Raw genomic sequence first — 26,437 nt, forward strand, 5'->3', positions numbered from 1 at the left:
ATTTGTAAATACAATACGGTTGTACGGTTGATTCAAAGGTTATTCATATTTGAAAGATAGTGGATCTAGGCACATATATTAACAAACTGAAATTTGTCTCAAAGACAAATAAAAATGGTCAAAATAACCAACTTATGGACCAGATACGGTCCCAGATGAACCCTTTTTTAAACTAGAACTGTAAACACTACATTGGATGTCAACATGAAGGTTATGGGAAACCTGAAGTGTAAAAAAAAAAGTAAAAACACATTTTTTCATGTAAACACAAACACATTTAAGTTTGAATCTAGTAAGACACCTCCTAACGGTCTTATTTCCTTTCTGTGTAAATCTTTGCTGATCAGTTTTCAGTATTTACAGCTTTTAGTATTTACAGCTGACATGAATTTATCTAATTAAATCTGAATCAGTGTGACAGCTGTGAGATGCTAAACCCTGAACTGGATATAACAAAGATAAGAAAGCAAACTAAATAAATGAATAAATAACACTTGAATTAAAGAGATTTTGTTTACACAGTAAAAAAGACAGTAAACTTTTATACAGGCAAAGCAGCTTCAACATTCTATTAGCAGAAACTTTCACAATGAAAGATACTCCAGAAAAATATGTTTGTATTTTTTGTAGCATGTTTCATCCACACACAAAAAAAGAAAAAAAATTAAGATCCATCTGATTTTACAGACTACCTTGAGTTAAAATGACTAAACTTTAGCCTGTTTCGGTGCAGTCTTACTATTTTTTCCTTTGAAAATTTGTATTGCATGTACTGGAGAGCTCATTCTTACCAAAATTCATATCCATTAAGCACAAAACCACAGTTAAATGTATTTGTTAAGGATCTGGGACACTGTTTTGATGCCGTCACAAAACAAGTATTGTAAAAAAGTTAATGTTTAGATCTGAGCCTGTAACGTCCTCTTGTTAGCTTTTTGTTTTATTTCCTTCGTTTCCTTTTATTCCTTCGTTTTTGTTGACGCTATATTTACCTGACAGCAAATGGCTCTTATTGCAATTGGATCAATAACGTTGAAACATTAACCAAAGGTATAAAAGAAAACAGCAATTAAAACGGTGTCTAAAAGCCCACCAGAACTAAAATGATAGAAAATGAACATGAAAGTAGTTGAGGTAGTTTATAGCCGTCTCAAAAATATTCAAGTAAATACTTTACCACAAAGAAAAGACGACTTGTTTTGTTTACGAAATAGAAGCAGGAAACGAAATGGCAACGCCTGGGTACGAAAGAGGGGGCTGGGAGGTAGGAAAGAAAAATGTAGGAAAAGGCAACTTTGACCGGCAGATGGCGGCGGTGAGCGGTAAAATGTAGCCTCTGCCAGAGTGTGGACTGTGGAGCTGCCAGTGAATCACTCCAGGGTCGTCGCAGAGAGAGAGAGATGATGTAGTGGAAGTGTACTACTCATCTCACTCCTCCCCGTCAGCGTCACTTTCAAATCATAAACGTGTGGTCACTGGACAAGCAACGCCAGAACTTCCCACGGCTCCTGAAGGCAACAGCCATCGTATTCCTAATTGAAGTCAGATTGTAACGGTGGGGAGGGGCTCCTACTTCTGCTTACCAAGACGCTGCAGTGGTCTTCTAAATGGACGAGTGAGTAGTCGGTTCGCTGCAAATAACTCAGAAAAATCAACATAACTTTTTGTGTTTTTAATGATTTCCCACTCGACTAAATCTTTCTTTCTTTTTAGCTGGAGGCATTCCTGTGGGATCTTTGCGGACCTTCCTTTTAGGTAGGAGAAACTTTTCCTTCAGTCTCTCGACCCTCGGAGACCGTAGTTTGCTTATTTTTGTTTTCTTTTCAACGTTTGTGTTGTTCTTGAGACGACATTTGCCAACAGGCGAAACGTCTCCTCACGTCTCAGGGAACAGCAACATGTCGCTGCGTGTTTGTAGAAACAAAAACAACAGGAGGTGGTGGGGGGGAAAAACCGACCCATTTCCCAGGCAGCTTTCTAGGACATGATTCCCCTAACAGTCACCACCACGAAGTCGGGTGATTCATTATTCTGGAAAAAGGGAGGAAAAAAAGCTTTACTTGCTGGAAAAGGATACAGAAACCTACTGTTAAACGTATCAATGCCCTTTTTTTGTTAAGATAATTAGGTTTAATCGCAGAGTTGTCAGCTTCGAAGCAACATTTTTGGATTTTCTTGTTTTCGTCTGTCTAAACTAGGGCTGGTTTCAACGTTTATTTATTTTTCTTAAATTAAAAAGGGATCCTTGGGCGTATTGACGCTGACAGTCATGGTGTGAAATGCCACATAAATGAATTATTAGGCAACCATGTGACTAAATAAAATTTGTATGTCTAATAAGGGACTTATTAGACATACAGGATGTGATTTAGTTCTGCTTTTATTTGCTCAATAATTGTGACATGGCAATACAAGAGCTGCGAGTGACATTTCTTAGCTGAATTTTCAAGGACCTACAGTGCCTTGCGCAACTCTACACTCATGGCCAATCAGAATCAGAAATACTTCAATAATCCCAGAGGGAAATTACAGAAATGGACGCTTTTTGTGTCAATTCTTCATTCAATCTGTTTAATTTAGGAGACCTGTTAATCAAAGTCACACCCTTGGTAGCTTAAATAGACAGGAGCGATTGGCACTCACATATGATACAAACGAAAGAGTTGGACTCTTTTGTTTGTATCATAGAGAGGAGAGGATTGTGACAGTGAGAGAACATTTGGTGATTTACTTAATAATTTCACGAGGCTTTGCTGGAGGAAAAAAAGCGGATAAAGGAACTATATCAACCAGACATTTCAGCGAAGGAATGTGACTGCGTTCGGATTTAGTTCAAGTAGAGCTCACTGTTGTGCTGTAATGTTCGACCTATAGAGGGGGTAATTTTGGCAGTTTTAATTTAAAATGGCAATTTTAATTTAGTAGCCCCAATTAAAATTGCCATTGAAATATTTAATCACATGAATAAATGCCACAATATATGGCACAAAAGTGTCAATGTCTGCATAATTGAAATATTAATTTACCAGTTTAACTCCTCCTGGCCAGTAGGTGGCACACTCTCGTCCCAACCTTTTAACTGTACTGTTTGCCAGCCAGCTGCCAGGTGTGGTAGCATTAGCCTAAGTGTCACAACTCCTTATCGTTTTTCCACAAAATGGCCTACACACGACTTTGATTCATGCTCTGTTGTTGCGTTGTCTGAGCGAGTGACTAAACAGCAGTGGCTCTCTGTTCTTAAGTCTGGTTTATGCTTGCTGTATCCTAAGAAAGTTCCTAACTTCGCGAAAAAAAAAACATGGCGAAAGAGCAAGAGGTCCTTCTGGCGGAGGCTTGTAAATATAGACATCTTTATGATTCGGCCAATAAAGATCACCCTGATCAACAAATTAGCAATTCCATGACAGAAATCGCCGTCAGTCTTGGAAGAAGGTTTCTACCTCTACATGAGGTGGAGTGTAGTGTGCAGAGCATAGGAACACAAAACTGCCCTCTAGAGTCTAGGAGAATAGTGCTATTTCGGAGGAAAAATGACACGAAGAATGAATGCTGCAGACATTATATAATTTATTACAAGAAGACAAAATTTTTAACTTCTGAATAAGGTAAGAAGTTGTCATTTGAGCCCTCGTTTTAGAGAAACACATGTCACTTCCTTCTTTGTTAAAACAAAATACCAGATAACACTTAGTATATTGATATCCTTCATGGAAGTATGTATCTTAGATTCATTTGTGCATTTGTTTTATTAAAACTGCTCGTCTTTAGTGTGCCACTGTGTGCTTCCATTTGTTTGTCAATTTGCTGTTGATACAAATACATCTTACTACTGAGGGATAAATAAATATTTAATTTCCCTTTGGGATTAATAAAGGATTTTTGAATTCAATTCAATTTAAGGATCATTCTGAAATAAAATAAGTAGTTTAAAGCCAAATTTGAGCTAGAGTATACTAAAAAATATGTTACATGATAAACAAGTGTCTGCTCCATGCAATTGTTTTCAGCAGCAGCTGTGCACAATTTATGTCTTTCTGGTAATTTTGCATTATATTTAGAGAGCAACAACAGCAGTAATCGTTTCTTGTTTTTCTACCCTGTCAGCTTCAGTCTGGCTCCACCAAACCTGTTATTATTAGGCTAATTAGTCTCAAATAGCTTTACAACTAAATGGTGGAGTAATAAGTTAGAGGGTAAGGGTGACTGTTTTGTTTTTGTTTTTTCTTACCGTTACAAAAACCGGTAAGAAAAGCAGACTAAAAATGTCCTGTGTTGATTTGCACCAGAATGCAGAAGAAAAGATCGTTGAGTGGTTAAGAGCTGTGCACCTTGTCATGGGAGCTCAGACAGAACACCTAGTAGTGGAGTAAGTCATCTGGTTCTGCAACACTTCTAACTTCAGCCTCAGGGGAATTTTACATTACAGTTCAACCCAGTGATTAAAGTTGGAGCCTTTTTCTCTTAACTGTAGTTCAATTAGTGTTAAACTAATTTTTGATCAGATAAACTTATCTTATGTCATCTGGGCGGTTTACGACTTCACTGTTGCAGATACAGAAGCTTTACTGATCTTCCTACGTAGCTCCCAAACATCAGTTGCGTAGCGTTAGCTCGTAGCATTAGCATTGCTTATTTTAAAAATTTTTTTTCCTGTTTTTCAGCTTTATAGGGGAAGTACCTCTGAACAGTGCCAAAATTAGAAATTCTGCCCAGGAGTGATGCTGAAAAACTAGTCCATCCATTTGTTACTTCATGGCTGGACTATTGTAATTATTTACCATCAGGAAGTCCATGAAATGCAGATCGAAACCTTCAGCTGATCAAAAATGCTACATCAAGAGTTCTTATGAGCCTCTGGCTCGAAGCAGGGGTGCAACGTGGTGTGTGTCGAGTTAGTAACAGCTAGAATGTTCACTATTTCGACTGGAAGGTTTTACTCATTGTTTTATACCGCTCTCAAACATCGACACATTTAAAATAAACGCTTAGCCTGGCTGGGGGCGAGTTAAGCCTAGCGGCCCGCCAGGCTTATAATACGCTGGGGGAAACGCTACATATCTACTTTTAAAAATGTAAATTTTAAGGACTTTATGACAATATGTTGACTTTAATCTAGGGCTAGGGAATACATTTATTTTTATCGATTAAATCATATTTGCAATTTTTAAAGACTTAATGTTCTGGATTTTGTTTTTACCAATGCACTCCTTGGGCTTCCAGTGAGCTTTGCAATATATTAGTCCCATAAGGGGAAATTGTTTTGGTAATAACGTACAATTTTGAATATGTTTAAGAACATGTATCAGACAGATACTGTAAAGATGAGCATTTTATACTCTAAGACGAGGCACTTTAATTTAATCATTTACTATGTTTTTTTTTTTTTTTTTTAAGGTAAGTTTAAAGTTACACGAGTGAAGTGAAGCCTGTTCTTAGATACTCAAAACTAGCTTGTTGTGCCACTAGCAGCAAACATGTTATCTTTTCATTGTTTACGGTGACAGGGTCTGCCATCTTGTTTTACAGGCATGTTTCAAAGCTTGTATTTAGTTGCACTTTGAATTCAGATCAGCTCCCAGACGGGATGATTGAAATAAAACCAAGTTTTTAAAAATTATTTCTGTAATTAGTTTTTAATGAGATGAAGGGAGAACAAAATTGATTAATTGGATTTGGGCTAATAAATTTGGGGACTTAAGTTTTAGGCCATTTCGTCCAGCCCTATTTTAAACCTGACTTCACTGTTAGTCTCTGGGACAGCTACATCAGAACAGCTTTCCTGTTCTGTTCATTACAACTATCAAAATAGAAAAGTCGGCACAGATGAAAACAAAAGTTCAGCTGGTAGGTGAGGTTAGAGGATAAGCTTAATGAATGGAGGGGCAAACCCGCTCAGCCTGTATAGAGACACTGACAGATCTCAGTGCAGTGGTATGTGCTGTGTTTTGATATGGTCTGTGGAATTTGGCATGTGGCCTATTGCATCAGTCCTTACTCTAATGTCCCAACGGCACAGAGTGTAGTGGCTGGTGAGGGGTTTTCTTGGCACAAAGCCTTAACAACATTAATGTGTATGGGTATTTTAATCTGCAGCAAACATAAGCAGAACCCAAATCCAGTCAGGTAAAAAAAAAATGTTTTGTATCTCAATTATTTGGAGTTCTTTAGGGGGAGATTAAAAATTATTTCTAAAAAAGAAAACAGCTGGAGGAGATGTGGCTTGCAAAAATTGTCAATGTGCTGATTTAGGTGCATTCCTTGCATTTACCTCAGCCTTTTTTATTGCATGAGTTCTTAATGATTTGAGCTTGTGCAACCACAAGCATTTGACTTAAGTATCAGGATGTGTGTGTGCTTTTTTTTTTTTCCTTCCCTCTCTCTCTCACGAGCTCTAGTTTCAAGATGTGTGCGACTGAGATAGTGTGACAGGGGACTCCACAGATAGCATTGTTCAGTCTTTCCCCGTAAATGGCGCGTGCAAGCTGATTTAACTGGGATTGTTTAAAAAAAAAAAAAAAAAAAAAAGGGGGGACATTTTTCCTTTTTTAGTATTAGTCATTGACAGAAAGTCCTAAGGTGGCGTTTGCTGTTTTTTAACCTTGGCAGCTGTCAGGACTATTGGTTTGATTGCCATGCATTGCTTCATTTCTCTCCAGCATTTACAGGACAGTGAATTTCTACAGCATGTCCGTCAGAGGTAGGACTTTTGTTTAATTTCAAAATGATGAGCCTCTATGCCTTCAGACGTGTTTTTTAGTGAAAATGTTGGATAGATTTAATAGATCTGCATTATCTTACTAATAATGCAGATCCATGAAATGGTAATGTGACCATAAATACTTTTATAGTAGGTTAAAAAAAAATTAAAGTTTAAAATTAAACAGAATTTTCTTAACTTAACTATAGGTTAGCTTTTTATTCGTTACTGATCTAGTGTGTAACTGTGTTTTTGCTGCTGTCACACCAGATTTTCCCCATTATGGGACAATAAAGGTATTATCTTTTTATTTTTTATTCATCAAAAGACTTATGAGGTTTCATTTTCAATTTTCACATTAACTGAAGCAAAATATAGCGTGAATATATTACATCTTAAATTAAGGCAGTGTGTTAGGAATATGTATATTCCTGTAATTAGATTCTAACAAATTATGTTCAGTCTTTGTAGTTGTGTGCTTCAAAAAATAAGAAGTGTGTTTTCTATTTAAGCTCATCTGTAACTGTAAGATGACCCCTTATTGGCTACCCGATGAATGATTTGGAGTAGGCTACAGGAGGTCTTTACTGGCTTCATTGTAAATAGTTCATGAGATGAAGCACCTGATTGCAGTATTCGTTACTATGTTCAACACCACAATCTTCCTGTGACTGATATTTAAAGTTATGTGATTTCAAAGTATCCATTGAATAATTTTTATATTACCTGATTGGAGATGTATTCTAGTAATACAATTCAAAAGTAAAACTTAGATATTGAAACCTTTGAAATATAGCTGTGTGAATTTTGATCCATGTCTTCTAAATAAAGGAACTTCACTTCCCCAGAACATTAAAGTAGAAACGGAAATGTTGTGATATGCCCACGCTGTGGCTTACACAATCATGGGGAGGACTGCTGACTGGACAGTGGTCCAGCAAACCGGTATTTACAGCTGACACAAAGAGGGTTCGCCACAAAAGATCATTGCTAAAGAAGTTGGCTGTTTATAGAGTGCTGCATGGAAACATGGAAAGCTGGAAGGATTAAAAAATATGGAAAAAGGTGCACAAGCAACAAGAATAACAATAGCTATGTTAATTGCTGGTGGTGTTCCGCTGTGTTTTTGTCTGTCTGGAAATATTGAGGCATTTCATGCTTCCCTCTGCTCTCAAGCTTTAAGATGCTGATATATTTTATTTAACAGGACTTGGCACCACCCAACATTAACAAAAGTGTCAATAACCGGTTTGATGATGGTATAAATGTGCATGATTGGCCTGCAAACATCTAAGATTTACGTCAACCTGCTCCTTTTTAATTATGTGTAAGAAAATACTCCTTCTGTTGTAAGCGCTCATTGTTAATACTCAATTCAATTTTATTTATATAGTGCCAATTCATGAAGCATGTCATCTCAAGGCACTTTCCAAAGTCAAATTGGGTCAGAATATACAGATTGGTCAAAAAAATCTCCTGTCTGAGGGAACCCAATTGATTGCATCAAAGTCTCTCCAAGCAACATTCACTCCTGAAAGAGCGTAGAGTCACAGTGGACAGTAACTTTGTCTGCATTGTTGATGGCTTTGCCGCAATCCCTCATACTGAGCGTGCATGAAGCGACAGTGGAAAGAAAAACCTCCAGCAGAACCAGGCTCAGTGTGAACGGTCATCTGCCTCGACCGACTGAGGGTTAGAGAAGACAGAGCAGAGACACAGCAAGAGAGACAAACAAGCACAGAAGCACACATTGATCCAGTAATATGTTCTACATTAGACGGTAATAGTGGGTGATCTGTCTTCCCTGGATGATGTCACAGCTAACAGAACGGCAGACCAGGTGTACCTACTACGAAGAAAAAGAGGGAACAAAAAGTTAAAAGCTGAAATGACGACAAGCAATGCCAATTGAAGAACAATAGTATAACTCAGCGGCTTGAGAGAAATAGACCCTGATGTTCTCCAGTAGCCTAAGCCTATAGCAGCATAACTATCTTTAACTCACTCGCATCTTTAAATGAAAAGATTTATTCATTCATTCAACTCAGCTGAACTAAACCCCATTGACTGTGAGGTGTTATCAGACTGTAGAGCCAACAATGCAGAAAAGCTGAACGCCATTATTAAAGCAACCTGGGCTTCCATTACAGGCTGACTGCCTCCATCATTTGCTCCATTTTGTGCAAAAGAATCCCCAACCAACCAACTATATGTATGATTTTTTTATTTTTTACAGAATTGAATGAATAAATTAACTTACCCGTGATATTTTTAATTTATTGATGATGGTCATTATTTAGAATGTGCACTATGGTGTATTGGAGCAACATCTTGCCTAGAACAATACATTGCATCACCCTGTAGTCATGTAAACCAATCCTTGCAAGCCCCATCAAGTCAGTGAACCATCACCTCATTTATCCAGAGAATGAATTCATTTTTCTGTGTAACTGAATGTTTGTGCAGGCCGGTGATGCAATATGATAACCAGCTGTTTGCTGTTCTACATACAACTGTGGATTTTCTGTGCAGCTTGCATGAAACATAATGGATATCAACTCAAACCAGTTCATTTATAAAGCTGCAATTTACAATGCATGTCATCTCAAGGCACGTCAGAGTCAATTCAGTCAAATCACAGATTAAATATTTTCCATCTAAGGAGCAGGTTGCATTGAGTCATTGACTTACAGCATTCAGTCGTCCAGGGTGAGCATGTTGCAACAGTGGACAATTTCTTGCACTGTGTCATTGACTGTGCAGCAATCCCTCAAACAGACAATGCATTTAGGGACAGTGGAGAGGAAAACTCCCCTTTTAACATGGAGAAACCTCCAGCAGAACCAGGGTCAGTGAGAACAGCCATCTCTCACGACCGGCTGGTGGTTTTAGGGGACAGAATATACACACAAAAGGAACACAGAAGCCCTGATTTAGGAGTACTTTCTATGTGTTGGAAAATAAAAAAAGGTAAATTGCTATAGTAGCTCCTGAAGTGGCTTTATCTAGGAGAGAAACATTTAAGCAGATGAACTCTGAGCCAGTAAGGTTCTTTCAAGGTTAACCCTGAGAGAAGAGGTGAGTAAAGGGAAACCAGAAGTAGTGTGAATAATAAAGGAAGCTACACTGTAAAGTGTGTACAGCGTAAGGTTTGAGAGTGTGCCCACAGGCAGGAAATAAAATCAGCATTTAAGCAGTTGTACTAAAAGTAGAAATTTAATCTCCATGGTCTTTAAATTGTGATCTTTTTTTCACCAGTCAAATGAATTCAGTCTGCTCTGATTTTGAATTATTTGTATCTCTGGCCTGGCTATAAAATCATTTTACCTGGCTTTCAGTCACATAGCTTGTGCCAGTGCCAAACTACTTGTGAGGCAACATATTGTTGCTTGCCCCAGAGGGCGCGTTAGTCCAGACTTCTTGATTAGTTCAGACAAGTGGATTGCATTGGATTGTCCGCAGTTGAGTTTCTGGAAGCTTTGGGGTGGTAACTGTTCTGTTACAAGGGCATTTACCTCAACTTGAGTTAGTTGTTATACTCTCATGTTCCTTTAGTATCTGCCCAAGAGATCTCCTCAAAGCCATGCGATTCACTCGATTTTTTTTTTTAATGTAAATTATGATCCAGGGAAACGCTTGAAAGGTCAGCAGTGAAAAATCACGCATTACAGCTGAACCCGTTCCATACATCAGACCATGTTGAGCAAATAGCCTTAGGTTTCAATAGAGCCACTCGACAGGGCACTGATATCTGGACTAATTGGAAGTGACACATGCCATAAGGTTGACTTATGGACTCCTGTTTCTGATGGCTAATTGCTTCAAAAAGCTGCAGTACTCAACTTAACATGCCAGCAGGGCTTGTTGCTCTCCCTTTAAATCATTTCAACCTGGCAACGACATAAGGTTAATCTATGTTCACCCGAGCCAGAGGTCTACGACTGGCACGGGGCCATAAAGGTCGACGCAAACGCTGAGCGGATTAAGTCCTTTGTTTTGCTGTGACAACCACTTGGCAGTGCGCTCCTAGAGAAGGCAGCAGATCTAAGGGAGGACATTTTTACATTACTCCCTTAAGGAATTAGCACCCTGTGGTGCTACATTTTGTGTGTATACGTTATGTGTATGTTCAAAAAGAAGAAGGAAGTGAAGGTTGTTATGAAGAAAGGACATTTGCTCCGCAAGTTTATCGAGAAGTTTGAAATGTCTGTCGTGTCGACCTGCCTTGATTGTATCAGCATGGGAAGAGGAGACAGGTATGCAAGTCTGTGGACTGCTTGTTGTGAGTGCAGAGTGTTCCTTAGTTTGTCAGATTTCAGAAAGTATTAAATCTGTGGATGAATTAAATCATGTTTTGCATTAGTAGGCATTGTAGATTCAGTTTATGTAGACAGTTCTTTAAAAAGCAAAGCTAGAATCTGAGTTATTGAGGTGGTTCTCTGTCTGAGACTTGGCTGAGATTTAAATTATTTTGTTTCTGACATCAATCTGTGTTGTGTATCTAGAGTTCTATAAATCTAAGCATATAAATTGTTTTAATCTAGAAATATAAAAAAAAAATGTATCGACCGCAAATGTTGAACTACTGCATCCTGGTCCTGTTTCAAAGATGAGCCAGTCTTAAATGTACTAAGTAAATTGCTAAGTGTAAGTAATTTCCTCGATCCTAACCTTAAGAATAGGGCGCAGATTCATTCTGGGAAAAAGTGCAATCAATCGTGGAGCCCAAATCTAAGTAAACCCTCACATTTATGAGGTCAAATGACATCCCAGAAGGGAGCACCTCACTATTTCATCTCCTGGTACATATCTGTGTTAGCTGAACATGCTTTTTAAACTAGAACAATTGAAAAATTGGCAATTGTATTTACTCTTTAAAAGTAAATATAAAGAATATATAATCCAGGTTGTTGAATTTAGCTTTTCTACATAGACTAAAAGGGTTAATTCATAAAATAGGGTTATGGTAAAATTGTGCTGTTCAACTTCTCCTGATCCTCAGTTGCTCCGAAGAAGAGTGAGTCCTCTGCAGGCCTGCATGACTGGATTTGTTTTACGATATCATGAAGTAATCCCTTGGACTCGATTCACCTTTTTAATTTTGCACCACAGTGTCGCTGCTAGCAGGTTTACGCATGGTAAATACTTTGTGTTGGCTTTTGTTTGCGTCATCTTGGTAAAATGTGACTCGAGAGACTCTTCCTGTTGGTTAAAGGATCTTGGTGATGTTTACATGACTGTGGAGATTTTGAGAGCATTACAAATATGCCAGATGTGATCAGAATGGTTTGTAGGTTAGTCATTGAGATTGTTTCAGGTTAACAAAGCATTCATGTAATTGCCTGCAACAGCTTGGATTTCAGGGAGGCTTGTGTGCAAAGTGGAACGCAGAGAGACCATTATGTGACTCGAGCAATTTGGCAAAGCCTTATTTAACCTTAAGACCCAAGTTAGATATGCTTTGAATCTCTCCTACTTTTTTAATGAATTAAAAGCTTACTGTGAACTGGTGCTTGACTGTTTACCTTGCTGTGCAAAGACCTGAAAAGATTAAGCCAATTAATCAGAATCAAAGCTCCATATGTCGGCTGAGCAAGTACTGTAGCAACTCAACATTCATGAAGGGAAAGGAGGGCACTGAAACCGATGCTTCGGTTCAATCCACAAAACCTCAAACCGGTTTTCTTACAGTATTGCACCTGTGTGTTTGGTTTCTACCATCATAAAATATCTTTATTTGTTCTGATACTTGTGTTTATTCAATTTGATCTTGTCCCATATCTGCTGCGTCTTGATGGCAATGTGTAGAGAAACAGAAAAAATTTCATTTGTGTCGTTTTCATACAGCTTTAGTCCTTTGGACCAGTTAGGACTAAGGTAAACAAACAGTAAATACATCACATGATCACTGCCATGGAGAAAAATAGATGCTGCTTCTATAAAACAGTTCAGTGCCACTAACCCAAAATTATCCATACCCCTGGCAGATTTAGATTTAACAACATTTTGGAGTGGCCAAGCCAAGATGGCAGTTTTTGTTTGTCAAGGCTAATTGTCTTTTTATTAATTGATGAACAGCCTGTTGGTATTTTAATGCAGATAGATTTTTTTTTTTCTTTTTTTTTTTTTTGGTGGATTACAGCTTACCTGACTCCGCCAGATAGATTTGCTCCGCATATCCATGTGGAAACCTTCCGTTGAAGTAACTTTGGGAAGGGGTGAAAATACTGGTTAGCTGATTGGCCTATGTTGGTGATAGACTGGCCAAATAAACCAATCAGATTCATCGTCGCTCTGTTACGAGCGACAACGAAAACACAACCACAAGCCAAGCTACTCTTGCTGCTGCAGGTAAAGGCTCGTTAGCTCAGCAAAGAAATACTCTGTAATTCCGATAAAACTTGCTCGATAGCCACGCTAACGCTAGTTTCATCGGCTGAAGCCGCCATGTTCTTTAGACTAAACTGTCGCGCTTCTCGTTGCGTCACACCTCAACCCGCCTCAAAGCCAACGCTGATTGGACGTTCGTTTGGTGAACGGCTCCAAATTTTCTTTAACGGAAAGTAGCCAGACTGATCTGTGAGTGAAACCTTGAAAGCTTGCGAGATCAAGATGGTCTCACGAGGCTAGATTACAGCTGTCCATGAAGATAATATTTAAACAGACAACATTACCTTGTGCCATCCAGGAGGTTTACTATTTCACTGTTGCAGATACAGGACCTTTACTAACCCTGTTACGTCGCTCTGAAACTTCAGCATCGTAGCTATAGGCTAGCTTAGCATGTGGCATCGTTCTGCATTTCGTATGGTACCGCATATTTTTTTTTTTTCTGGCAGTACTCAACATGTTTGCGGTTAAAACTTTCATCAGTCATAAAGTCTGGCTGCCCGTCAGGCTTACAGTACAGTGAGGGGAAACCCTGATACTCCAGACACTACCAGCTAAATGTCTGCAGTGCTTCTCAGTGATCAATAAGTATGATATACTCTTGCTAAGATAACCTTGAGGAAAAATGCCATGGTGCTATTATAATTACCCAAAAAGGAGCAAAAAATAGATCAATAATGTTCTCAATCTTTTGTTTTTACTAAAGTTTATGAGTGAAATTGGCAGGGGAAATATGATGCAGTAGGACTCTAGTAGTGCTTCAAGTCTAACCAAATCTCTGCATTCCTTTTATTCTTTGTTTGTCCTTTTGCTTTTACATATACTTTCTGGCTTATTGTTGTTTTTGTTTTTTTCTGTTTGTTTTTTTTACATGGTTGCTGTATTTTTATTTTTCTATTTATATATGTACCTGGTTATATTATACAAATTAGTAATTTATTTTAAAGTATATTTGCACATATAATGCATATTTAATTAAATCTTTCTAAAGCCTATCCAAACCTTGATCTAAATGCCTGTCTGAAATGGGTTGATATACATAAAGATTTACCATCTGATAATATTTTAAGAACTGCGCTACTCTATTCAACTGGAAAAAATCTCTTACTTTGAAACTCTGTCTGGTATTTATTTCTTAGCATGTTATTTATAACATCTATTGATCGTTCTTTGTGATGAGGGGGAAATTCTAGCGGCCTTCTTTCCATCAGCTTTCTAGATGCATGCAGCAACAGGTTGGGGACCTGGAAGTACTGACTAAGGCCCTATAGTCAAGACCATGTTCACTGAGTAATTTTCTCTTAAGAACTATTATGTTTTACAATCCGGACACATTAATTCCCCTCTGTGTTATTAAACGTAATGTTCTTTGATTCTACGTCATTGGGCCTTCCGCTATTTTACCGGGTTGATGGGAAGAAAAAGGGCCAGAGCAGTTTTTAAACAAGCACTCCTCTCCTCGGACACATTTCTTTTGATTTTTTTATGGTAAAATGTAAGGTCTACGTTTTCATTCCAGGTTAACTGTGGCATTTTTACCACTTTGTGATCATGGGTGACAGGAAATGATTTTATCTTGTTCTAGATTTACAGCTTGTGTGTTTCTATGTTTACATTTTCAAGTTGCTATACAGGTTTTTCCTATGTGGGGAATCCATGTGACAAGCAATCAGTTATTTCTGCTGGATTATCTCATTGAACATAATAAATGTTATTATTTTTTTTAGAAATATTTGGCACAGAGTATTTAAAAATTCAAGGGAAATCTTTTAACCAGTTAAGTATCGGGTAGTTAAATCAGGAATCGTCTCAACTTGTCCTCAGATGTCTATATATTTTTTTTTTATTCTTGCAGGATGGAGTCCTCTTGCCAGGACCTGGCGCTTGAAGGCGAGAGGCTTTGTAAGGCGGGTAACTATGGCGCGGGCGTGTCCTTTTTCCAATCTGCCTTACAGATTGGAACCGAGGACCTCCAAATTCTCAGCGCCATCTATAGCCAGCTGGGAAATGCTTACTTTCATCTTCAAGAATATAACAAAGCCCTAGAATACCATCGGCATGACCTAACACTAACTAGGTAAACAATTTCACAATTTGACATTTTTAGTGTCCAATTTTGTTTTTGTTAATCGCTGGGATCTTGAACCACATATGGCAATTTCATGCACACATATGGTATGCCATATTACTTAAAAAAATCTTTATTATACTGTATCCTTTTTTGTCTCCTGTTAACCTTCCTTTTTTTATTTGTAATCTCAGAACAATTGGAGATGAACTCGGAGAAGCTAAAGCTAGCGGGAACCTTGGAAACACATTAAAGTTTTTAGGACGGTATAATGAAGCTGCGGTCTGTTGCCAAAGACATTTGGATATCACAAGAGCTGTGTTTGATGAGGTGGGTCGTGGTTTTGGAGTTTTAAAAAGCAATGAATATAATTAGGTTTAAATTTAAAATGACGAGTTACAGCATAGCGGATTATTTTTCAGTGTTCTGCCAGTGCAGAAATCTTTCAGTGTCCAGTCTGCATGCAAACAAGAGTCTGATCTGTCTGTGTATTTTAAGTATATAATTACAGCCATAGTCTCTGTGGTTTCTCTCTGTGAAAATCTGCTGTGCGTGCTGTAGGTTGGGCAGGCTCGAGCGCTGTATAATTTCGGAAACCTTTACCACGCCAAGGGCAAGAGCCTGTGCTGGAGTGGTACAGAGCCAGGAGAGTTTCCAGAGGAGGCTAGGATCGCCCTTAGGAAAGCTGCAGAGTACTACGAGTGAGTTGGCTTTGCTGAATATTGTGTGTTTTTGCACTCTATTGGTCTGTGTGTCAAAAACACATGCTAAAAAACCTCCTATGATATCCTTGGTAGTTATCTTTTAGAATGTTTCTTAAATGTTTGCCAAAATCTTTAAATGTTATACAATAACTAAGATGTTTTTGTTTTAATGTTTTGCATAAATTTGCTAAATGAGTTTCCATTATCTAGTTGTTAGCTACCATTTGTTCAGTCTTCATGGCATCTTGTACGTAAAATCTATGCTGCTCCTTCACTGTGCAGTTTTATGGTCTATGGGTATCTTTAAGTCCACTTTCATAAAGCAAACAAATAGCTATGTTTACGTGCACAAAATTCCACAATCGGATTGAAATGTATTCAGATTAAAAAACAAAAAATAATCAGATTGTACCGTTTATATGGACACGCAATCAACTAATCCAATCATAATGTGCGTGTATATCAGGGGTTAAAGTTCTCCGTCGCTGCAACGGATTTCCGTCATTTGGAAAATGACCGCAAAATGTTCCGTCTACACTTTTTATTCAAGATTTTAAACAGAAGCTGCGCTCAACCAATGAAATCTGCCAGAGCCCGGATATTAGCCAATCAGAAAGAGAGTAGGGCGGGACTTTGCAAAGCGGAAATCTACCAGTCTGAGGTTTATCGGCATTCAGTCATTTTAACTTTTGGAAGAACATCTCAAACTGACCACAGATGGTATGAATGAAAGTAGTGGATGGTCAAAGGTTTACTTTGAATTTATGCGAAGCAGCAGGTCAGAAAGTTCAGCGGATAGAACAGCTGACAACAACTTCCCTCTGTTGCTGCCCCTCCAGTTAATTGATGAGTTATTTCCACCTGTGGCCATGTCGCCTGTCAGCGTTTATTCCCTCACTTCCAGTAATTTAGCTGATAAACGCGGTGACTAACCAGGGATCTCCTCATGATTCACTGTTATGTTTTATTTAAAACTGAAAGAGTAACGCTATAGTAGCTAAGCTAATTTAGCATGACACGTTTTTTTTTTTTTTTTTTTTTTTTTTTTGTTTTTTTTTTGAAGAAGAAGGAGGGTTGTAATGTGAAACGATGTCCTGGTTTGACTGGGTCTGATTTGGAAAAAATAAAAATCATATAAATAAATATAAATATAAATTATAAATATAATTCCACCTGCGCTTTTCTGTAACAAATAAGGCAGAGCTGCAGTCAGAGCGGCTGTCAGTCAATATGCAACAGCTTTCACCTCATGAGGAGCTGAACCAGGACACTCTTTAAATAAAATGACAAGGAGTTTGATGCATACAGATTAAGGAAACTACATTAAAAATAAAAAAAAAATAAACTGCAGCTACAACATGGACTGGAGAACGGGTTCCAACTGTGTGAGGCCAGAGAAAGGCGATTCTCTGAGAGTTTTTGTAGTTATTTGTTATTTTTACACAGAGTGGAGCGATCTGAAGCGAGTCGCACCAGAAACATGTGAAAAAAACATCCTGCGGAACTATGGACTCATTTTCGTCTAACCCAAAAACACCTGCCAGACAGACAAGCTACAGCAGCCAAGATTACCTTAAACAATATTTAACTTAACGCAGAAGTTTAAGAACACTTTTCTAATGAAAAATGTTCATCTTTAAAAGCAAGTTACGTTTTTTTCTGATAAACTTTAAGCAATTTTACTAAACTTTTTAAAAATTTAACCTCCCATTCATGGATTTTCTATACCTGCTTTTCCGTACAGGTGTTACGTCATGCTGTATCTGATTGTGAAACGCGGCTTGACGTAACACAGGGTCGTGGAGGGGCTGTTGACTCTCCAGCAGTCAATGAGCGAGAGGTGGGGACACAGAGTCCATCCTAGACAGGTCACTGGGCTAAAATATAACCGTTTTTATAAACTTCAAAAAAGTTAATGCCTTTTTATAAACTCATGAGTGTGATAATTTATTGGTGAACGATAACGGCCAAAGCAGAGACTGATTATTGTAATGTGCGATCTGTGTCAAATTAAAATGTATGACGTCATGATAGTGTTGGTTATGTGTCCCTCTTTGACCATGGCTGCTGTTGGCCTTGTATGATCATAGGATTGATCAAGTGCCTTGAGATGACATGTTTCATGATTTGGCGCTATATAAATAAAATTGAATTGAATTGAATTTATATTGAATGTGACAGTGGAGGGAATGTACAGGTGTGAAGAAGATGATGTAATGATGCAAGCTGGTGTCTTTTGAATTAGCTGCAGTTTATGGAGGGTTTTGAAATTGTAAAGGGGAAAGGTGAGTGGACTGTGAACCAGTTTGGCAAGAGTGTGAAGGAAGAACTTGCTTGATGCTGCAAATATGAAAGTTAAGCAGGTGATGTTCTGGATGTGGAAAGTGAAGGAGATTATGGAGAGGCTGTCCAGGATGACGCCAAGGCTCTGAAGCTGGAAGGTGGGAGAGATAGAGGAATTGTCAATGGAACTACCAGATTTGGTTAAAGTGGACCTTGCACAATAAGCAAATGAGGTTACTAAGGAATATATGGGCTGACTAGAATTTTTTTTTTGCTTTAACCCCTGGTGTATATGCACCTCGACCTATACAGAATAGAATTCTGACGTCCACAGTTATCAGATTTCCCTTAAACACAGAAGAACAACAAAAATAAGAAAGCAGTATTGTTTGAGTTTTTCCGAGCACCCAGGATGGACTTGCACCATCTTCTAATGACGGTTGAAATGTTACTGAATAAATAACTATTTTGAGCTCTTTTTTTTTATGTTTCAAATAGAAAAGTTGTATCAAGAGCACAGGCAGTTTTGCTTCCTGATGTATTTCCGCGTTGGTGAGTGGCAGAAATACGTCATGTTTACGTCGGGCACAGATGCGTGCTCAGGTCAGTTTGCCACGTTCAGAATAACTTGATCCTGACAAGCGTTTACACGCATGTCGATTGGATTATCAATCCGCACAAACAACCCCTCATTTGGATTACAATTTCATTCCAGTTGAGCTTAATCCAATCACAATATTCTGATTGCCGTGTTTACATGACTCACTTTTATTCCGATTGGCCCTTTATTCCGATTACTTTTGTCCATGTGAACGTAGCTAGATTCATGGGCTGCATGGGCTCAACAGATTTTGGAGCGTGAACTGATCTATGTTTAGTTGCATAAGGAAGGGAAGCTTTGCTTTAGTTTTACTTAGTAAGTGTGTAGTAAGCTATGTTCATATCTAATGAAAGTGTCATTAGCTATGATTACTTACTGTCATTAGCTATGTTCTATGTTCCAATTGTCATGCAAATTATTTGTGAACGTTTAAAATGCCGCAAAATAGAAACTGCAAATTAGCTGTATTTCCATCCACTGGATTTGAGCGAATAATTTTGTTGGAAGTTGACGTTGACGACTGGATGCGGAAAAACAGAAAGCAGATGTCGTAAACCAGCATAGACTACCCTCTGTAACTGTCATTTATGCATTTATGCATTCTCGGCACCGTTCTTGCACAAGTCACCATCACTTCACTGGGATTCTGTGTGTATTCTGGAGCATGTAACAAAAGTAATTTCCCCCTGGGATCATTAAAGTATGTCTGAGTAGACCACACAGCTGAGAAAACATGAAGAGGTTTTCAGTAATTTATTTGTTTGACATTAAAGTCTGTTTATGCTTGTTTTTACTTATTTTCTTTAAACCACAGACAAAATCTGTCCCTGGTGAAGGAGATGGGCGATCGTGCAGCTCAAGGTCGTACCTATGGGAATCTTGGGAACACCTACTATCTCTTGGGTGACTTTGAAAGCGCTGTAGCTGCACACGAAAAGGTAGGCTTAGCCCATTGTTGAGATGAATAGCACATTTGTCAATTGGGCATCCTAATACATTAGAGAGCTAGGTAAAACCTGGCATTAGAAGAGTAATTTGCATCCCACTGTATGTTATGTTATGCAGAGGCTTCTTATCGCCAAAGAGTTCGGTGACAAGTCTGCGGAACGGAGGGCTCACTGCAACCTGGGGAACGCATACATATTCCTGGGCCAGTTTGACATGGCGGTTAATCACTACAAGTGAGTAAAACTGTGGCTTAAAGTAACTTTCACCTCATGGTAGGCAGATGAATATGGGTAAAAAACAATGTTATCGGCGTGCCGGTGTATACAGACGCGTCTCCACAACTTGGATTTACACTGAAAATATACTTCAATACTTCAGTAAGGGAAACCTGAAAAGATTCAGAGTAATAGTTTGTTTTTATTCTATTTACTACTTACTTTCTTACTAATTGTTATGATTCATGGCTTTCAGCTCATGAAACACCCAAGTTAAGTTTCTTAGATAATAAAAATTGTACAAGACCGTTTTGCAGGCCTCCGAATACTTTTGCACTACAAGTTCTGCCCTCCAGCAAATGGAGGTGATGCAGATGGATGCTTTTTACAATGCTTTAGGGCAAGAATTTTCCTATAAGTTTATCTTTGTTTAATTAAAAATGTTAGGTACAAGACATTATTTTGGTCTTTTTCATTAGCCATGCTGTTTGCTTTCATTTCTATTTCATAGTAATTAGGACCACAAACATCCAGCAAGATTTTTTTACTCAAAAGCAGACTGGGGCACACCCATTCATTAAACGTCGCTAAAAACAGCACGTGTTTTCTCCGAGAAAGTTCTCGAGTTTGTTGCTGGGAATTAAAATTAGGACAACAAAAATAGAAAATGTTCAACAGTGAAATCCTGGAGAGCATGCACCTTTTCTTTTTTTATTAAAGCAAACGTCTGTGACCCAAAGAAATCAGGGTTAGGGTTAGCCTACTTTGTTTCATTAAAACATTGCATAATTTATTTATTGTGAAGCAAGTAAAAAGAAAAACACAATAAAATAGTTTTCTAAGCAACATGAGAGGAAATGCTGAATTACATCTAAATGTATATGTGTAACGAGTAAGTGAAACTAGTTCACTTTAAACTGACATGGTTTGCACTGAAGGAGGAGATTAGAGAAGCTCATCAGGAAGGCTAGTGGTGTCCTAGGAGGCGTCTTTGTCTCAGTGCAGCAGGTGGGAGGCAGAAGTCAAAAATGTGCAGCCTTTCATTATTCTGTGTTATGACAGTTATTCTTGTCTTTCCTGCTACAGAAGGGCGTGAGAAATGCTCACCATGAACGAAAGTGAAAAGCTGATAACTATCGCTCTCCTTCACCCACCTTAGTCCTCCTTTGACTTTGTTCTTCTTTGTTTCTGGCCGCCAGGAAGACTCTGCAGGTTGCCAGGCTGTTGAAGGACAAGGCAGTGGAGGCTCAGGCCTGCTACAGCCTGGGCAACACCTACACACTGCTGCAGGACTACGAGACGGCCATAGATTACCACCTCAAACATCTGGTCATCGCCCAGCACCTTAATGACCGGTATGGCGCATTAAGCCCTTTGTTGCCCACTTTCCTGTCACTTTCTTTGAAGTCTAAGGATAAAAGTGGTCTTTAAACTGGGTAATATTATTTGGTGAAAAGAAAACCCATAAGACTAAAGTGGAAGCAGGCATTTTAGATTGTTTGTATGATAAGAAGGACTTATTCTTGCACATAATCAGACTCGCTAAGCCGGTTTTCCTCTGCGTCTCCCCGCAGAGTGGGTGAAGGAAGAGCGTACTGGAGCTTAGGAAATGCACACACTGCCCTGGGGAATCATGAGAGTGCTGTGTTCTTCGCTGAGAAACATCTGGAAATTGCCAAAGAGGTGTGTTCCTGCTTCACCTCCCATTTTGGAGTTGTGCTCTGTACCATTCATGACACCGCAACTCCATCTAGTGGCTATAAAGTAAACTGCAGGGAAATAACTGCGATGTTTGCATTTGTTTATTTGAATCGATCGTCCTCGTTCCATTTTTTGATGGTGCAGACGGGAGATAAGAGTAGCGAGGTAACCGCCAGGATGAACCTGTCTGACCTGCGGCTCGTCGTCAACCTAAAGTCAAACTCCAGCTGGAATCGCATGTTCAGCAACACCAACAACTCTGGTTTGACGGAACACCTTCAGCCTTACATCAGCCTGCCAGGTAATAGATGCTTTTTAGTGTATTGTGCTTTTAGTAAATACACTTTTTTTTTTTTTAAACCCAAATGCTTTCAGCTGCATTTCTTTTGTTTTCTATGACCTGATGCATTACTTTAATATTGCCCCTTTGCTTGTCAGAATACAGTAAACATATTTAAATTATGCTAAGAGCTCATATTTGTTTTTTGTTATAGGATGCAAGTCAACTTTGAGTAGTAATGGGAGTGCTGAAAGCATGGACCGCAGTCATAGTTTCGATAAAACCGAAAAACTAGAGCACCATCAGGTATGTGTAACTCTACCTAACAGATTGCTTGATGGGTATGACGACAACGGTTGCTTTCCGTGATCGGTGTGGACGAATGTGTTGTGTATAAAGTCACGGTTGTGTTTGCAGGACAGGGAGGACCATCTGTTTCCTGGCTCGCAAAAAAACAACACCATCAAGGCATCTAGCAAGCTTTTTCTCTTCCACCGGCTGAAGAGCAGGAAGAGTAAGAAAAGCAACTCTAAAGAGCACTTGGAAAACCACAGTGAGCACGCGGTCCCAGAGCAGGACTCCCCCATGTCTTCTAAGGTACTTCTCAGTTACAGAAACCGGCGATGACCCATAACGCCTAATATTAAAATCCTTGGCTTATTTTCAGTAATTAACCTCTAAAGAGAGTTCTACGTGTCCAGGAACCTTTAATCTATGGCTTCCTGTTTTCAGTGGGTTTAAAAAAGACACGGGACATGGCTCCTGGCCACAAATGCAGGAGGGAGAACGTTTCCATCATGCAAGGCAGATGTGTGTTGTCTTAAGTCATGAATTGGCTACAAGGATAAAGATGTTCCCCTAAAATTGCTTAAGTCTGCAGTCAGAGCAGTAGTTAGGTGTGACAGATGAGACGTGTCGTCCTGCAGTATTAGGAAAATTAGCAAGGAAGGTGAAAAAAATCCAAGAAGGTCAGTTTTTTGCAAAGCTATCCTATTAGGAATGCAATATATGTGGTTTGTGCTGCATAAATCATATTTTTGTTAACATTTTACTTATTGTAAACATAATAAAGTAGCAATGAAATTAGGTGGTAACAATGAAACTTCTCAAGTTAAGATGTTATTCATATTAAGAATTGTAAACCTTTCAAAACACCAATAAAAAGTAATTTTTTGATTCATTAAATGTTTTGACTGCTCAGTAATAATTCAATAAGGTAATTAGATTTTTATTTTTAAGTTTTATTTCTTGTTTTTTTTGTGTAATATAAAGATTTAAATAAAAACAGAACTGATTGGTGACCTAGTTGATTTGTCTAATCTGTTAATCTCAGATACGTTTTATTTTTTCCCCCGTCAAAAAATCTTTTATGTGATATTATGTATTTTGTTTTTCTTTTTGTAACAAAATCCGTCTGTTTTGTTCCAACACCTCAGTCAACGCCACAGGACACCATAGGGGAGGACACCTTCTTCGACCTGCTCTCCCGTTTCCAGGGCAGCAGAATGGACGACCAAAGGTGTTCACTGGATGGCCAGAGCCATCCCTCCGCCCAACCCTCCCCTTCCTCCACCCTACCTGTAGCTGAGGGGAAATGTGAGTGTCCTGTGTTTTCACTAGTGTTCACACCATATGTAACCACATTAAGTTTGAGTGATCTCATTAATGGCGAAGAAATCTGGCTAATTAAAGGTTGCTTTTCTTTTTACTCTTTCCTCGTTAAATGTAAGAGACTTGTTTTAAATGGTAATTACTCCAGAGAAGGCATTGCCACACCACCACATATGGTATGAATGCTAACATGTCAAAGGTCTAGAGCTGTGCTTGTTTATTCTTGTGTGTAGTTTAGACGACATATAGTGATACTCCACCCAAAGTCTCTCTGCTTTCATCCTCCAGTGATCATCACAGCTTTATTACTATACTTTGGGTGAAATATCACTTTCGATATTTGGAAAACTGTTATGGCTAAAGAGAAATTACATATATGCTATCCTGCTTTCCTTCTCAATCACCAAATGTTATTGGGGTACTGAAAATGCTTAGTGATATTCACTTACCTCTCAGTGTTTTATGTTTTTAGGTATTTCAGAGCACGAAACTCCATCACAGGATCCTGGTCATTTCCTGGAGCTGCTGGCCAGCTCCCAGGCCCGTCGTCTGGACGACCAACGAGTCAGCCTCAGCCAGTTACCTGGCTTGCGTCTCAACAGCTGCAACCCGCCTCGTACACCCTGCACCTCCAGCAAAGAGCAAGCCCCGTCTCAAGGTGATTTTTTTTTAAATAAGAGGCTCAGTCAGTTTAGTGAAACCTTCTCGGGTCACTGTTTGCATTAAAGTAACAGTTTTGTTTCTTTCCTTATTGTTACAGCACTAAACTCCAGTGCAGATACTCCTCGCGCACCCTCCCTTTACAACCACCTCGAGGACAACGCTGAAGGGCCAGAGGGAGATGAAGTCTTTTTCGATATGCTAGTGAAGTGCCAGGTAAGGAAGAAACACGATTCTCCAAGACGTGAGAGTGGGTAGATGGATTCAATGTCGCATCACTTCTCTCTCGAACAAATAAGTTTTGTTTTTTTTTTCATGCCAACTGAGGCAAATGATAAAGAATTATGACATGGCTGCTAGCCACCAATTAGAACAGTTTATATAAAAAACTTTAATGTAAAAAGACCAAAGTCTGTCACCTCAGCCTGACTCAATGGAAGTGGATAAATAACCACAGCAAGCGGACCGAGCTTACCAAAAATTAACTGGGTACGGTAGTTTGCGTCAAGCTGATAACAGCTAGCGCGTTAGCTTATTTAGACCGGGAGGTTCTCGTTCTCCTAAATGGGAACTTTACTGACTGTTGTTGCTCTCAAATATGGAGAACATTGAGCATTTCAAGGAAACAAACGATGCTTAGCCTCGGCGGGTGAACATTGGTGTTCACTGAAGCAGACGCTTCAGTGAACACCACTGCCTCGGCAGGTTTAGCAGGTAATAACGGTTGGTCTTTGATCACGCCGAGCTGACACTTTACTGCGAGGTATTTCAGAGGGTCAGGCTTGGTCTGGGATTATTTAATTTTGATTTATTAATTAAGCAAACCGGCATCATGACAGTTCTGCGATACTGTCGCTAGATGGCGCCACGTCCACAAAAAGGACCATCAAAACATCAGGATGGAGACTTGGTTTATATAAACTTATTGTATCATGATCAAACTGTTTTTGGTCTTTTGTAAGCATATAATGTGGCTATATGCCTTTTAACACTGCAGAAACGTGGCTTTCAATGTAGCTCTTGAATAGGAATAGGCTACTACAGAAACTGTTGCTGCATCTTTGCTGGTTGTGCAGGCGGTTCCACTTTTTCAGCAATTGTTTACCACTTGCACATGAATGAAGTGGGAGCGTAAACCATGAGTTGGGGGCGAGGCCAGCTACATCTTATTTGCATAAAATAAACAGAGCCCTACAAACAGCTCATTCTGAAAGGAGCTCAAAATGGGTGAAAGTGGGGAGGTGAAGTCTCATTATCTGTCATTATCTGAGAATGTTGCGCCAAAAAATTTAATTAAGATGTTTTTGTGTAGCCCACAGACATATCCTAAGTATTTAAAAGAAAGCCCAGTAGGTCAACTTTAAGGCCAAATGTTGTCTTTTATCTAAGAATGTGATGTTGACTCCACAGGGCTCCAGACTGAACGATCAGCGGTGCGCTGCTCCGACTTCTACAGCTAAGGGCCCGACTATCCCAAACGAGGACTTTTTCAGCCTCATCCTACATTCCCAGTCCAACCGGATGGAAGAGCAGCGAGTCTCCGCTCCCGCTGGAATCACTCAAACCAAGCCAGGCTGACAACGTGCAGATTCAGGACAACAAATGAAGTGGCTGACTCATGCCTTTTTGATTATCCTGACTACATTCTTGGAACTTGGTGTGGACAACATAAATCTCACTGAAGGAATGGATAATTCAGAAAGGGCTAAAAGGGAACTGTATAGAGAATCTTTGAAGCATTTTGAAACATTTTTAGTTCATGGCCTTCATTTTGGGTCAAACTGACTGTTTTAATTTGTAAAGTCTTCCCAGTGATGTCTGTTCACTCTGGAGGATCACATCAGACTTAGCAGACTAAACAAAAAATAATTATTTTTAAACTGAAGACAGACTATTTTGTGAGTCCTCAGATCGGTCCAGCAGCAACTTCTGACTGTGGGCTCAAGCAGTTTGTTTTACGCGGAGAAAAACGGAGGCCAAAATGCTGCAACGCTGCTGGGCAGTGGGGCCATTTACAGTAGCAGTTTTTGTATTTTTGTTCAGTTTCACTGTTTAAGTTGTCTTTGTTCTTTTCTCACTATAAAATGAATGGACATGTTTATGCAATGCAACAAAGTTACAAGAGTTAACCAGTGCTGGTGGGAAAATAGATTTTTATACTGATTCCTTCTCCTGACAATGGAGAAATAAAATTTTATTCAACATACATTTTGCATTTTTATTGAATCATTTGCATGTATAACAGTGTGGTCTCACCAAAGGTGCATTCTAGGTACAAA

At 39.0% G+C, this 26,437-nt stretch overlaps 1 protein-coding gene across 3 annotated transcripts; it reads left to right on the forward strand.

The window, feature by feature from the left end:
• Positions 1-1,368: 1,368 nt before the first annotated feature.
• Positions 1,369-26,364, forward strand: LOC105936951 (G-protein-signaling modulator 2). 3 transcript variants are annotated; one of them, XM_012878026.3, is made up of 16 exons: positions 1,369-1,615; positions 1,714-1,755; positions 14,943-15,164; positions 15,350-15,485; positions 15,717-15,856; positions 19,558-19,681; positions 19,809-19,924; positions 21,106-21,261; positions 21,481-21,589; positions 21,752-21,908; positions 22,102-22,193; positions 22,305-22,484; positions 23,324-23,483; positions 23,971-24,156; positions 24,259-24,374; positions 25,569-26,364. In XM_012878026.3, the coding sequence occupies exons 1-16, from the start codon at positions 1,608-1,610 to the stop codon at positions 25,734-25,736; spliced, it is 2,112 nt and encodes a 703-aa protein (XP_012733480.2). In that variant the 5' UTR covers positions 1,369-1,607; the 3' UTR covers positions 25,737-26,364. The 3 variants fall into 3 exon arrangements, with proteins under 3 accessions (XP_012733480.2, XP_035996772.1, XP_035996771.1); XM_036140879.1 differs by lacking the exons at positions 1,369-1,615; positions 1,714-1,755 and adding an exon at positions 10,684-10,953 and having other exon boundaries at positions 23,324-23,406; positions 25,569-25,689; XM_036140878.1 differs by lacking the exons at positions 1,369-1,615; positions 1,714-1,755 and adding an exon at positions 10,692-10,953.
• The last annotated feature ends 73 nt before the right edge of the window (positions 26,365-26,437 follow it).

The sequence above is a fragment of the Fundulus heteroclitus genome, chromosome 9 (genome assembly GCF_011125445.2).
Source record: "Fundulus heteroclitus isolate FHET01 chromosome 9, MU-UCD_Fhet_4.1, whole genome shotgun sequence".
Taxonomy (NCBI): Eukaryota; Metazoa; Chordata; class Actinopteri; order Cyprinodontiformes; family Fundulidae; genus Fundulus; species Fundulus heteroclitus.